The 15,092-nt window shown below is 38.5% G+C and overlaps 3 protein-coding genes across 4 annotated transcripts; 2 read left to right on the forward strand and 1 right to left on the reverse strand.

The window, feature by feature from the left end:
- Positions 1-5,241, forward strand: LOC114760791 (importin subunit beta-1-like). 2 transcript variants are annotated; one of them, XM_028950075.1, is made up of 3 exons: positions 1-148; positions 1,080-3,499; positions 3,576-5,241. In XM_028950075.1, the coding sequence occupies exons 2-3, from the start codon at positions 1,086-1,088 to the stop codon at positions 3,772-3,774; spliced, it is 2,613 nt and encodes an 870-aa protein (XP_028805908.1). In that variant the 5' UTR covers positions 1-148; positions 1,080-1,085; the 3' UTR covers positions 3,775-5,241. The 2 variants fall into 2 exon arrangements, with proteins under 2 accessions (XP_028805908.1, XP_028805907.1); XM_028950074.1 differs by having other exon boundaries at positions 11-148; positions 1,065-3,499.
- Positions 5,242-7,984: 2,743 nt separating this feature from the next.
- Positions 7,985-10,033, forward strand: LOC114760781 (uncharacterized). The gene is made up of 3 exons (XM_028950066.1): positions 7,985-8,001; positions 8,110-8,957; positions 9,051-10,033. The coding sequence occupies exons 1-3, from the start codon at positions 7,985-7,987 to the stop codon at positions 10,031-10,033; spliced, it is 1,848 nt and encodes a 615-aa protein (XP_028805899.1).
- Positions 10,034-12,511: 2,478 nt separating this feature from the next.
- LOC114760782 (uncharacterized) lies at positions 12,512-15,092 on the reverse strand. The gene is made up of 7 exons (XM_028950067.1): positions 14,250-15,092; positions 13,972-14,154; positions 13,655-13,893; positions 13,313-13,399; positions 13,143-13,224; positions 12,638-13,060; positions 12,512-12,547 (listed from the first exon to the last, which is right to left on the reverse strand). Exons 1-7 carry the CDS (start codon positions 15,090-15,092, stop codon positions 12,512-12,514), a joined length of 1,893 nt encoding a protein of 630 aa, XP_028805900.1.

Raw genomic sequence — 15,092 nt, forward strand, 5'->3', positions numbered from 1 at the left:
AAAATATTCTCGGCATAGGCGTCTCTGCTTGTCCCACTCCCACGCCCTCCTAGGGTTTCAGAGTCGCCGCGCTTCTTCTGGCATTGAATTTTCCTTCAACTGCTTCATCTGTCTTCTCAGTATCCACTGCTTCGTTCGTTAATTAGCTGTAAGTGTTCTGGTTATTGATGTTCTGTCTATTCGAGTCTTTGTAGAGTGATCTAGGGTTGCTGTTTTGTGTTCTTTTCTTTATGAACCAGGATGTATGTGATCGTAATCTGATTCTTTCTTAAAAATTGGTTTTTCTCGTAAATAATACATTGAGGAAGTGAAGTGAAGCCTTTTGCGTTTGCTGGGGAAGGGTATACAACGACGGTGACATGACTCCTTATATTGTCGATCTGTTGGGATTTATTTAAGCTGTCCAATAGTGCTGAAAGTTTTTCTCTTAATAACTGCAGCGCCGACATGCAGTTCTTGCTTTCTCCAGCTGTGGTTTGTTGTGTTTGTTTTTCATTTAATGTACTCTACACTTTTTTTTAACTCCCGCTAACTTCTCTTGGAAATGTGTCACGCTTTGATTACTGGGATTTTGTTGATATTGAGGATTGGTAATGCTGTCTTTGGAACGGCAGTTATCTGGTATTTTTATTTTAACATAGATTTCTCTTTATATATTATGCTTAATGAGTCAATGGTTCTCAATTTCGGCGTGGGATATGGGAGTTTTTAAGGGCATGCCTCATTCTTTTTCAGTTAGTTTCGTGCCTTTTTTGGGTTGCGATTACTGTTCTAATGCGTCCTCTGTTGAAGGTTCAATTTCTTTCGTACTACAATCTTACTTGTTGGCAAAAGAAAAGGAACATAATTTTACTTGATCATAGATGACATAAGTGCATCACTCTGTGCCACTGTCCCCCTTCTTATTTTCTTTCTATCATTCTGCGTGGTCAAGTTCAATTTCCTCTTTGGTGTTTGTCAATTTTGTTGGGTGCTAATTAATTATGATTTCCAGTTTATCTTGATTTGCACATCTGATACTAGTTGGGTGAGATTCTTTCTCTATCTCTTCATTATGTGATTAGGTTTGTATGCTGCAGGTTCAGATGGCCATGGAGGTTACACAAATTCTTCTAAATGCCCAAGCAGTGGATGGTACTGTACGGAAACAGGCGGAAGAAAATTTAAAACAGTTTCAGGAACATAATCTTCCGAGTTTTTTATTTTCTCTTGCTGGTGAATTGGCAAATGATGAGAAACCTGCAGAGAGTCGGAAGCTTGCAGGTCTAGTTCTTAAGAACGCATTGGATGCAAAAGAACAGCATAGAAAGATAGAATTTGTCCAAAGGTGGTTATCATTGGATCCAACAGTGAAAGCCCAGATTAAAGCATTCTTGTTAAAGACCCTTTCCTCCCCTTCTTTGGATGCTCGATCAACTGCAGCACAAGTTATTGCAAAGGTTGCTGGTATTGAGTTGCCACACAAGCAATGGCCTGAACTGATAGGATCTCTCTTATCAAATATTCCTCAACTTCCTGCTCCTACAAGGCAGGCAACTCTTGAGACGCTTGGCTACATCTGTGAAGAAGTCTCCCCAGATGTGGTGGATCAGGACCATGTAAATAAGATACTCACAGCTGTAGTTCAGGGCATGAATTCTTCTGAAACTAATAATGATGTCAGGCTTGCTGCAATTCAAGCTTTATACAATGCTTTGGGTTTTGCTCAAGCAAATTTTTCGAATGATATGGAGCGTGACTACATCATGAGGGTTGTTTGTGAGGCTACTCTTTCCCCTGAATTGAGGATTCGACGAGCAGCTTTTGAGTGTTTGGTTGCCATTTCATCAACGTACTATGAAAAGTTGGCTCCTTATATGCAGGATATTTTCAGCATTACTGCCAAGGCTGTGAAAGAAGACGAGGAGCCAGTTGCACTTCAAGCTATTGAGTTCTGGAGTTCAATTTGTGATGAAGAAATAGATATACTAGAAGAATATGGAGGAGAATTTAGTGGTGATTCTGATATTCCGTGCTTTTACTTTATTAAGCAAGCACTTCCAGCTCTTGTACCTATGTTATTGGAGACTCTATTAAAGCAAGAAGAGGACCAAGATCAGGATGAAGGAGCATGGAACATAGCTATGGCTGGAGGCACATGTTTGGGCCTGGTTGCTCGAACAGTTGGTGATGATATTGTGCCTCTGGTTATGCCATTTATTGAAGAGAATATAACAAAACCAGATTGGAGGCAAAGGGAAGCTGCTACATATGCCTTTGGCTCCATTCTTGAAGGTCCATCGCCTGATAAACTTGTACCACTTGTAAATGTTGCTTTGAACTTTATGCTCACTGCGTTAATGCAGGATCCAAATAATCATGTAAAGGATACTACTGCCTGGACTCTCGGACGAATGTTCGAATTTTTACATGGGTCAGCTTTGGAAACACCAATTATTACTCAGGCTAATTGCCAACAGATTATTGCAGTGTTGCTCCACAGCATGCAAGATGTTCCCAATGTTGCTGAGAAGGCATGTGGTGCTCTTTATTTTCTTGCCCAAGGTTACGAGGATTCTGGATCTTCGACCTCTACACTGACACCCTTTTTTCAAGATATTGTCCAAGCTCTTCTTACTGTTACTCATAGAGATGATGCTGGAGAATCACGCCTTCGAACGGCAGCCTATGAAGCCTTAAATGAAGTAGTGAGGTGTTCTACTGATGAAACAACTCCAATGGTGTTACAATTAGTTCCCATCATAATGATGGAGCTCCACCAGACTCTTGAGAAACAGAACCTCACAGCTGATGAGAGGCAGAATGAGCTACAAGGCCTTCTCTGTGGTTGCTTGCAGGTCACCATACAGAAGTTAGGTTCATCGGAGCCAACAAAATATCACTTCATGCAGCATGCTGACCAAATGATGTCCCTGTTCCTAAGAGTCTTTGCTTCTCAAAGTGCTACAGCACATGAGGAGGCTATGCTTGCTATTGGAGCTCTGGCTTATGCAACAGGACCAGATTTTGCTAAATACATGCCGGAATTCTACAAGTATTTGGAGATGGGACTTCAAAATTTTGAGGACTACCAGGTTTGTGCCATTACAGTGGGTGTGGTTGGTGATGTATGCAGGGCCTTGGAGGATAAGATATTGCCTTACTGTGATGGAATAATGACCCAACTTTTGAAGGACTTGTCAAGCAACCAACTGCATAGGTCTGTGAAGCCTCCTATATTTTCGTGCTTTGGAGATATTGCTTTGGCAATTGGTGAAAACTTTGAGAAGTACTTGTTATATGCTATGCCCATGCTTCAGAGTGCTGCTGAACTATCTGCTCACACATCAGGTGCTGATGATGATATGATAGAGTACACAAATTCCTTGAGAAATGGAATCTTGGAGGCATACTCGGGGATCTTCCAAGGGTTTAAGGGCTCCCCGAAAACTCAACTCTTAATGCCCTATGCTCCGCATATACTGCAGTTTTTGGATAGTTTGTACACAGAGAAGGACATGTAAGTAAATTCTTATATTTGTTATTCTGTAATTTAGGCTTCTAAATTTTAACCCGTTGTCATTTTATGTGTCTAGGGATGATGTTGTTACAAAGACAGCAATTGGTGTGCTTGGAGATTTAGCTGATACATTGGGTAGTAATGCTGGCCCCTTGATTCAGCAATCTGTCTCCAGCAAAGACTTTCTCAAAGAGTGCCTGTCATCTGATGATCACTTGGTTAAGGAATCAGCTGAATGGGCCAAGTTGGCTATCAGTCGAGCCATATCATTTTGAGGCAATTGCTATTTCATGGGTCATTGTTCTTGCATGCATCTGCTTGTGTTGAGTGAGTCGCAATTGCATACCATGAGTCAGGTCATCACCATTTTTGGGCTCAAGTGCTTGAGTACAGCGGTCTGTGTTTCTTGTCAGCAATATGGAGTCTTCTTTTCCATTTCATTTTTTATTTATTTGTTCTGCATTGCCATGGAGGTAGGTGGGTGATGACCAGATTTTCTGCTAACTTGGCAGAAAATATGGAGTTTTTGGTGCAGGAGGAAAATCGAAGTTAATGGTTAGGATGGAAAAAATGGTGATTTCCCATGATACAAATGCCAATGCTCTCTGTTGGCTTGGCTTGATATGAGGTCGGTGGTGTCCTGTTTGATATTTGGTGGGGTTGTAAGGCCTTAATGGGGAGGGATACAGTCTGTCCTTGTCTTTTTGTTATTTTTCCTCTATTATTTGGCTGTAGAGTGGAAAACAGTTGTCTTAGTCTATGTCTTGGAATAGGCAATGAAACATATTTGCGGTCAGGTGAAATTAGTCAATCATTCTTCATCCATTATTTTGTATTGAGTATTCTCTTTTGTTTTTGCTTTTGCTTTTGCTCCCCATTTTTTGGGGGGCTCTATATGAATCCTCGTCTTGAGCTTCTACGAATAACCTGTCATGAAGTGAATCATCGTATTTTCATTTCATACAAATCCTATCCTTAGCATGGGTATCCGTTTCAGAATGAATACATACATAATGCTCGTAAGGTCTCTTGTGATTATGTATAGCGAAGTAATTATATTTGGTTTTTCATCTTCCACGATGAGGGGAAGTCCATGTGATTTACTTATGATTGTGTATAGCAAAGTAATCATAGAAAAATAATGGATGGGATAATTAATTTTATAACTGTTAATATTTTTATTTGATGTTGTGACACACTCATTCCAGAATGGTTTACTCTAAATCCCTATTATGTTGGCAATGTTGTAATTTGCCGCTTGTGTAGGATATCTGTTTCTCTAGGATTGCTTGATGAGATTAATGAAAGATCCAGCTTTAGCATATTGTGTTTGTGACAGCCTGACAGGCCTGCAAGAAGAAATATTGTATGAATTTCCCTTGGGTGAGATTGCTGCAGTTTTGTACCGTTCAAGAGCATGCAGATTTCACTAGTGGCTTCAAGACATCTTTTATCATTTGGTGTTTGCCGTGGCAATAAGGATCCATGGAACCTTGAATAATAGAATTTTCCTAGAAAGTTGATAGATGACTCTTGGGGATTAATCAAATCCAGAGAATTTAATGGAACTAGTTGCACTGTTTATCTGCTTGACAGGGATTAAAAGAGATTATTCATTGTTGGTGTTAATTTGCTGTTTGCTGCATAAGCATATGTGGTACCATTTTTCTTAATGTATGATACAATTATGAATTTTAAATTTAAATATTTAAAGAATGTAACATAACTATTTTGTTGGAAAACTGAGTTTACTATGATGTTAAGTTGTAGCCAAATTTGCTATGAAATATTGTAGCGTATACAAGGTATTAGCACAAGCCAAATACTACAATGACTGGAGGGGGAAGATAAATAATGGCTTTCGGTACTTTGGGTGCGTATATTCAGGTTGTACTCCATTATCTTCGTAGCAATCTGAGCAGTTTTTCAACGTTAGTCTCCGTTAAGATGATAAATGAAGTTACAAAAACGAAGTGCAGTGGATTGCAGTTAAAATGAATAAAAATCGCCTAGATGATTCCAAGTTCTCTTGTTTATGGAAAGTTGGGATAAATTTCATTTAATTTCAAGGTTTTCTTGCTTAGCCCTTTTTTAAGGGGAATAACACAAAAATGAAGGTTTTTACTGTTTGATTCAAAACAAATTTTATTACTATGCTGAAATTTAATTACAATATCTTCTAGAACACAGTTATAACAATTAGGTAAGTTATAATTATTACTTCCGGTTTTAATTATAAGAACTAATTGATTAATTTGAGAAAATTAAGAAAATAAGTTAAATTAGTTATTTGTAATAAATAGATATTGTCTTTTTTAAAATATCCTTACTAATCAAGTGTATTGATTAGAATTATCATTTTTAGAAGGATTATCTTGAGAAAAAATACATAAATATGAGAGAAAAAATAGATTAGGATCTTATATTGAGGATCAAAATAAAAGTCAAATAAAATCTTATATTAAGAATCGGAAGTAATATTATGTTTATCCACTTTCTCTTGTCTTAAAGTGTAAAATCACATATACTGGCAAAAAAAAAAAATGAAAAAGTAAAATTTGGTAGGTGAGTTTAATTTAGTTTTAAAATATAATATTTCAATCTATTTTGCCACTTAAATTTATATTTTTTTTTACTTTTTATTGATTATATATATTAAAAAGGTTTAATATTCTGTACTAATAATTAAATCAAATTTTTTTTTTGAAATAACTAAGGGAGAATGACATTGAGGTCCCACAGAAGCCAAATACAGCAAAAAGGTCCCCTGAAATGTCATAATTTTTTTGAAGTCCCAAAGGGACTTAGATGCAATTTTCAGAATCTGTAAATTACTCTCTTGCCCTGCCCTAAGCCATCAGAAACGAAGCAGCAGCATTTCATTTTGGGTGAGACTTCCCGCGCAATATGCTTGAGAAAGAAGACATTGGGAAAGAGGGAAGCAGCCATTGATGATGAAATATCCTCTCTATTACCATTAGTGAACTCCAAAGAGCTTCCATGTGAATCTCCACAAACTTTCAGGTGTGAAACTTTCTTTCCTCTTCTCTCCTACCTTTCTTGACAGATTGTGCTTTTGTTTGGAAATGGGAAATGAAAAAATCGTTTTTGTGTTTTTGGGTTGCTTGTGGGTGGTTTTGGAAATGGGATTCACAAGTTAATCAATAGAAAAGCTGTGTTTTTGGTTGGTGTGTGTTGGTGATTTAAGTTGGGTGTGTAGGATAATCATGGGTGCTCTGTTTTTGAGTTGCTTGTGGGTGGTTTTGCTCTGTTCTGATGCTAGTTCAGTGGCAAAGGAAGAAAAAGATAAAGGTTAGTGAGGGTAGAAACCCTTAGCACGAAATGGGATTGTGTTGTCAATCAGGCCGCGATTGTTGTCAATGTGTGCCGCTACACTTGTCAATGTAGCTCCTTAAGTTGTCAATGACAGTTGCGTGCTGGTTGATGCAGGTTTAAGTTACTGATGGTATTTCAAAGCTTTTGTTTTTGGTTTAGGATTCAGATGTTAATGAATGGAAAAGCTGTGTTTTTGGTTGATGTGTGTTGTGATTTAAGTTGGGTGTGTAGAATGATAATGGGTGCTCTGTTTTTGGGGGTGGTTTTCCTCTGTTCTGATGCTAGTTCAGTGGCAAAGGAAGAAAAAGATGAAGGTTAGTGAGGGTAGAAACCCTTAGCACGAAATGGGATTGTGTTGTCAATCAGGCCGCGATTGTTGTCAATGTGTGCCCCTATACTTGTCAATGTAGCTCCTTAAGTTGTCAATGACAGTTGCGTGCTGGTTGATGCAGGTTTCAGTTACTGATGGTATTTCAAAGCTTGTGTTTTTGGTTTAGGATTCAGATGTTAATGAATGGAAAAGCTGTGTTTTTGGTTGATGTGTGTTGTGATTTAAGTTGGGTGTGTAGAATGATAATGGGTGCTCTGTTTTTGGGTGGTTTTCCTCTGTTCTGATGCTAGTTCAGTGGCAAAGGAAGAAAAAGATGAAGGTTAGTGAGGGTAGAAACCCTTAGCAGGAAATGAGATTGTGTTGTCAATCAGGCCGCGATTGTTGTCAATGTGTGCCGCTACACTTGTCAATGTAGCTCCTTAAGTTGTCAATGACAGTTGCGTGCTGGTTGATGCAGGTTTCAGTTACTGATGGCGACTACGTCTGGAAAACATCTATTTTGCTTTGTTCACATAGGGGGAAAGTTTATAAATGATGGAGAAGATAATATGAGATATGTGGGAGGTAGTGTAAGAACAACCAATGTAAAGGAGGGCACAAGTTATGAAGAATTGAAAGAAATTATATCATCAATTGCTGGAAAAGAAAGCAACTCATTTCTTCTGAAATTCTCTGTTGTGTTTGATAAAAAAACTTTTGTGGAGTTGGTAGATGATGATGGGGTGGAACATTTGATAAAGTTCAATGAAGAAAGTGGTCATGTGTATGTCGAAGAAAATGAAAATGAGGACCACATAGAAGCAACAAGAGATAATACAATGGAGGAGCAAGATGTGTAAGTATAGTTTAAGAAAACTGTTATTGTGATTTCTTAGTATGTCAGTTGTTACTGTATTGCTACCAACTTGTCAATACATGCACCCTGACTTGTCATTTTTTGCAGGATTGATCAATCATTTGGAGGTGTCAATGAATTGTCTATGTCTCCACCTACCTTATTTGATGTGATTGGAGAGCCACAATCAATTCCTTGTGCTGTTGAAATGATCCCAACACCTACACCACAAATGAATTCCACAAAATGGAAGGATTTGATTATTGGAGAAGGACAAATATTTCCAAATGCCACTACTCTCCGGAAAACATTATACAAGTACAGCTTATGCCAGAAGTTTTCGTACGTTTTCATTAAGAATAATCAGCAAAAGATCATTGTGAAGTGCAAGGTTGATGGTTGTCCATGGTATATGGGTGCATATTCAATGGGAGCACATCAAGATACTGAGTTTTTAACTATCAGAACGTACAAAAGTGAACACATTCATCATGCACAGGACAACTTAATTGTACCTCACTCAGGAAGGTCAAATTTAGCTGCTTCGATTGTGATTGATGACTTGAGGTGCAATGTTGACAAGAGTCCTAATGAAATCAGAAAGGACTTGTATAAAGAATATGGAGTGCAATTGAACTATACTCAAGCATATAGGGTTAGGAAGAGAGCACTAATGGAATTACATGGTCGAGTAGAAGATTCTTATAAAGTAATCCCTTGGATGTGTGAGAGACTCATGGAAACTGATCCTGACACAGTTGCAAGATGGGAAGGCTCAGATAGCAACCGATTTGAGAGGCTATTCATTGCATATGGATGCTCAATTAAAGGCTTTGTGGAAGGTTGCAGACCAATTATTTATATAGATGGATGTCATTTGAGTGGTCCTTACAAAGGAACTTTATTATCAGCTTGTGCATTTGATGCAGACAATGAGTTGTTTCCTTTAGCATATGGTATTGTTAGCGGGGAAACAAATGATGAATAGACTTGGTATCTACAGAATCTGAAAGAGATAACCAGATCAGCACAAGTGACAATTGTCTCAGATCAGAGTAATGCTATTATCGGTGCTGTCAAGACAGTATTTGATGGTGATAGACATGCTTTTTGCTATCGACATGTGAAAGAAAATTATAGTGCTCAGTATGTGAAAATCAATAGAGGTGTGAGACGGACCTCAGAAAATAACAAGGAGAATGCACTTAATTTACTTGATGGAATTGCATATGCAAGGCATGATAATGAGTTTAATGTTGCAATGGGAAATTTAAGATTGTTTTGTCCTCAATTGGCACAATGGGTTGAATCTCATGGGGATGTGGATAGATGGGCGCAAAGTAAATTTCCTTTTAAGAGATGGGATAACATCACCAATAATCTTGCTGAGTCTTTTAATGCATGGATGTTGAAAGAAAGGAAGCACACCTTGCCGGTTTTGATACAAGAGCATCAAGAGAAGTTGGCTAAGAAGATGGTTGCTAGCAAAATGGGGATGAAAAGCTGGAAAAATGGTGTAGGACCCAATATTGAATCAAAGTTGTCGGAACAAATAGCAAGAGGTGCGTGTATGGAGGCAACATATTATGGTGATGACCATATTTCGGTGCAGACAATACGTGAGGGACGCATCATCTATGTTGCTGTTGATCTGATTTCTCACAGATGCACATGTTTGGCATGGCAAATGAGTGGAATACCTTGTCCACATGCTTGTGCAGCAATCAAACTAGTTCATCGTAGTGTGTATGATTATGTAGATGATTGTTACAAATTGTCCACACAGGAGAAAATATATGCAAATAGCATGAGGCCAATTGCAACACATGATTGCCCACAGCCTGATGCACCTATTGTGAGTCATATGCTGACCCAAACATTCTTGCATCCACTGATAACCAAAAGGCCTCCAGGAAGGCCAAGGATTAATAGGATAGAATCTCAGTTCCAAAATAAGAGGGTTTATCATTGTGGAAGATGCAAAGAGCCTGGACACACTGCCAAGACATGCAAGAACCCAAATCCCAGCTGAGAACATATTGAAGTCAGCTATTTTTTGTATATGGATGTGAAGAGAATATTTTGTAAATGGGTGTGAAGGAAATTTTTTGTAAATGGATACACACCACTGGTTAGTTTCATTATGACATGCAACCCCTATGTTTTTTTTGGGATGGGTTGTGAAATAGGTGTAGTTTCATGTATATGAAAGTGTAAATGAAAGTTGGCTATGAATTGGCATGTTACATTGTACTGTCATTTTAGTTGTCATTACCTGCACCCTGAGTTGTCACTAGACCTGTAATGACTTGTCAATCATTGCACTACGACTTGTCAATGAATTTGCTGATGTAAGTTGTCAACAACATGAATTCAAGTAACATAACCTTTTTTACCATGAAATGATATTTACAATCACTTTGTCATATTATATTTTGGTTGTATGGTTATATATAATCATTATTAATGAAGTGTCAAAAACTTACCTCTCCCTTGTCCCCTGTCAGTGGTGGCTCTGTGACATGTCAATGGAGCACTGTTGCTTGTCAATAACAACACTGTCCCTTGTCAATAGTTTATCCGGTTACTTGTCAATAGAGCTCTGTGACTTGTCAATGTAGCACTGTGACTTGTTAATGGCTTCACTGTCCCTTGTCAATGGAGCACTATGACTTATCAATGGAGCTTTGTGACTTGTCAATACAGTACTGTGACTTGTTAATGGCAACACTGTCCCTTGTCAATGGTTGCACTATGACTTGTCAATGGAGCTCTGTGACTTGTCAATGGAACACTATGACTTGTTTGTGTGAACACTGTCCCTTGTCAATGGTCGCTGTCAAGAGAGCATTGTGACTTGTCAATGGAGTATCGTGACTTGTCAATGGTTGCACTATGACTTGTCAATAGGGCACCATGACCTGTCAATGGTGCACTGTGACTTGTCAATGGAACACTGTGACTTGTTTGTGTGAACACTGTCCCTTGTCAATGGTCGCTGTCAAGAGAGCATTGTGACTTGTCAATGGAGTATCGTGACTTGTCAATGGTTGCACTATGACTTGTCAATAGGGCACCATGACCTGTCAATGGGGCACTGTGACTTGTCAATGGAGCACTATGACTTGTTTGTGTGAACACTGTCCCTTGTCAATGGTCGCTGTCAAGAGAGCATTGTGAATTGTCAATGGAGTACCGTGACTTGTCAATGGTTGCACTATGACTTGTCAATAGGGCACCATGACCTGTCAATGGTGCACTGTGACTTGTCAATGGAACACTGTGACTTGTTATGAAATTCTTATATTACTTGTCATTAACTCCTGTTATATTAGTTGTTATTTTGGATAACTGACGTTGTTAATTTAATAATCAACCATAATATCTCTGCGCATATAAAATATAAATATAATTAAAAATGTAATAAAACCCTAACAAATTAGTATTACAATGTGATGACAAAGGTAATAATATTATAAACATAACCTGATCAGTTTGTTACAAAATGACCTATTTGCTAATCATCTTAACAACACATATCATGGGCTAAGAGAACAAAAAATTCATAGACTACTCTATCTCCTCTTCTTGGTCTTGTTGTAGTCCGATAGCATCGACATCACTTGACTCCCATGTTCATTACTTGGATGGGTTACCAACCACCACAAACAGCCAACCTTCAACTCTTGTAGCTCATCATTAGAGTATCGTGGCATTGTATATCCTGCATCATCCCGAACGGTGCCATCCCACTCTTGTAGCCAAGAGATAACATGAACTCCACATGAATCACTACCAAGCAAATTGAATATGTTAGCGCCTTGCAATTGTTATTGTGAACAAAAACAACATAACACAATCGAACATAACATCTATACTTACGTATCATTCTGCACATAGACTTTAGCCCATTTCACTTCGTTGTCAATTTCGTCCTCATTGGCAAACAATTCTGGCTTAACAGCACGTAGCATCGAATGGAAACAGTTCATCTAGAAAAAAAACACACGCACATAATGAACATCCAGTGACAACTACAGAACATCCAGTGACAACTCACAGAGCATGTAGTGACAAGGGACAGAGCATCCAGTGACAACTAACAAAGCATCTAGTGACAACTACCAGAGCATGCAATGACAACTACTACAGCATCTAGGGATAACTAACAGAGCATCCCGTGACAACTAGCATAGCATCCAGTGACAAGGGACAGAGCATCCAGTGAAAACTAACAGAGCATCTGGTGACAACTAACAGGGCATCCAGTGGCAACTAATATATCATCCAGTGACAAGTAACAGATCATTCAGTGACAACTAACAACTAATAGATCATCCAGTGGCAAGTAACAAATCATCCAGTGACACCAAGCACAACATCCAGTGACAACTACCAGAGCATGCAATGACAACTAGCACAGCATCCAGTGACAACTACGACAGCATGTAGTGACAAGGGACAGAGCATACAGTGACAACTAGCATGGCATCCAGTGACAAGTAACAGATCATCCGGTGACAACTAGTATAGCATCCAGTGACAACTACCAGAGCATGTAATGACAACTATGCAGACTGCTACTAACAATTATAATAGTCATTGACAAGTATAAAAGCTGTAAATAACTACTCACAGTTTGTGTTGCCATGAACTGTTTGGGGTCGAACTGCCTTTTACTTGTCCTCTTTTTCTTCTTCTTTGCGTCATGTTGTTGCTCACCCCCCTTCTTCTTTGCTTCTTCTTCCTCGGCTTGTAATCTCATGAATGTGATGCTATCAACCAACGAGTCAAGGGCGTGGAAGGTCATGGTCTTTGTCTCAAAAACATAACAAAACCAATGATCTTCAAATAGAGTAGGACCAAAAATGAAATCGCAATCCCCGATATTGTATCCAATATATTCAGGTAATATTTCTTTTTCATGGTCCTCCCATTTCCACCTTAAAGGATTCGCCACCATTTTCTGCATGAAATCTGCAGAAAATATATGACGGTTGACTCGCCCATCTTTTTCCTTTTGATCTCCAACGAATGTCTTCGCCACCATAGTCATAAACTGAAATTGCAAATACAAACAAATTACAACTCCTTAGCATGCAATAACTCATTCTGATATTAACTATGTACGTGTGACTCACCCTGTCGTTTATCCATCTTCTACGTTGGAGACATTGCAACTCACCACGGGTTAGGAAGTATCCATACATCGATACAAAGTATCTAACACAAATGAAACAATTATGAAGTTAGTAAATTCAGTAAATTCTGTAACATAATACAAAATTGGTCACCAAAACATAATACTTACTGCTCTTGCTCCTCATGGTTACACCTTGCTGTGCACATGTCAAATAAAGCTTGCCTGTCATCAATTGTTCTCTTTTTCCCAGCCTTGCTTTTAAATTCCAGAAATGGAGACCTAAGAGCTTTCCCCTTACTTATCACCCTTGTAGATTTCCTCACATGTTCGCTCCCTTCCCCTTGGGTGGCCTCATCCACTTCTTTGTCCTCTTCATCTTCTTCTTCTCTCTTATTTTCTTCTTCATCTTCTTTGTCCTCATTTCCCTTCTCTTTTTCCTCTTCATCCTCTTTTTTTTCCTTGTCATGTGATTCTTGTCCACCCATCTCCTTTTCTGATTGAGCTTCTTGCTCTTCTTCTTCATTTCTATCATCTTGTGATTCAGATTCTTCTTCTTCATTTCTGTCATCTTCTTCCTCATCCTCTGAATCACTTCCTTTCTCAACTTTTTCCTCTTCTGCTTCAGATTCTTCTGCCTCATCTTTGTCCTCTTCACTTACATTGCCACTACCCTCCATTAGTCTTGACTGAAGGGCCATCATTTCCTCCCCCAGCATAGACACTAATCGAGTATATGTCTTTTTGATCTCCTATACAAATAAAATTCAGAACAGTAAGCAACAGTAGAAAAACAAAAAATTAATCATTAAGCCCACAAGTCCACATACCGGGTGAGTTAAATTTTCAGGATCAAATTTGGTGGATTGCTTTGCCGGATGCAAGAGTCCTCGATTGCTTTCCTTCTCCTCCTTAACTCTTTGCTGCACTTTCTTTTCATCCCAATATGCAACAGCATCCTTTACATGTGCAGCTTTTGTTTCTCCCAATGGAAAATTTTGTAGACAATATAACTGCATGTGACATGAATGATAAGTTAACAGCAACCATTGACAACATTCAGACCATCAAATGACAACAGAAATATACAAATTATTGTAGCACTTACCATTAGGAAGTATAGACAACCTGGCACATTCTTCTTCTTCTCAGTCAACTTGCCTTTTTCCAATTGTTTCTTGTACACTCCAATCCCCTTATATAGTTCATGCAACACATAAGAGGACCAATCAAACTTATCCAATCTATCCTTTGTTGATAGTATTACCTTCAACAAATAATCACCCACACAAATACTTGCATTAGGACATAACAATGTTCCCAATGCATACATGACAAACAGCACCTCAAAATTTTCATCTTGGTTCTCCTCAGTCAACAATGATGCTATCTTCTTGTATGGAATATTGCCATACACAATCCTCCACTGCTTGAACACTTCATCTTCATTATTCACAACTACTTTAATCTCTTCTCCGTCAAATGGTAGCCCCAGAAATTCATGCACATCTTTTGCCCTCATTTTCCTTGTCTTCCCTCTTATGGAAATGTTTTTTGATGCAACATCAACTGCAGACATAAACTCTCCACACAATTCTCTTTGAATTGTGTGACAACACACTTCAACCAACTTGTCAAACCCTATTTTTTTCAGCCTATTCATCAGTTCCTTCCTTTCTTTGATGTGCTTGCAAACTTGCATGAATTGTTTTGGTGCACATCTTGTATAGAAAGGAACAATATACTTCTTGGACTTGGTGGGAGGTCTTTGTGCCTTAGCCCTTTCACAATATTCCTCTCTTTGTTGTTCTGATAATTTATCCCATGCCTTTCTCACTTGTGCATTTCCTGCTTCAAGTGATTTGTACTTCTTTGAGCTTTTCTTGTAGAATTCCTCCGTAAACAAGGCATAACCGGAGAAATTACTGCTTCTTTGTGCATCCTTCCCCAT

The sequence above is a fragment of the Neltuma alba genome, unplaced genomic scaffold (genome assembly GCF_004799145.2).
Source record: "Neltuma alba isolate B1F8T4 unplaced genomic scaffold, ASM479914v2 tig00011022_pilon, whole genome shotgun sequence".
Classification (NCBI taxonomy): domain Eukaryota; kingdom Viridiplantae; phylum Streptophyta; class Magnoliopsida; order Fabales; family Fabaceae; genus Neltuma; species Neltuma alba.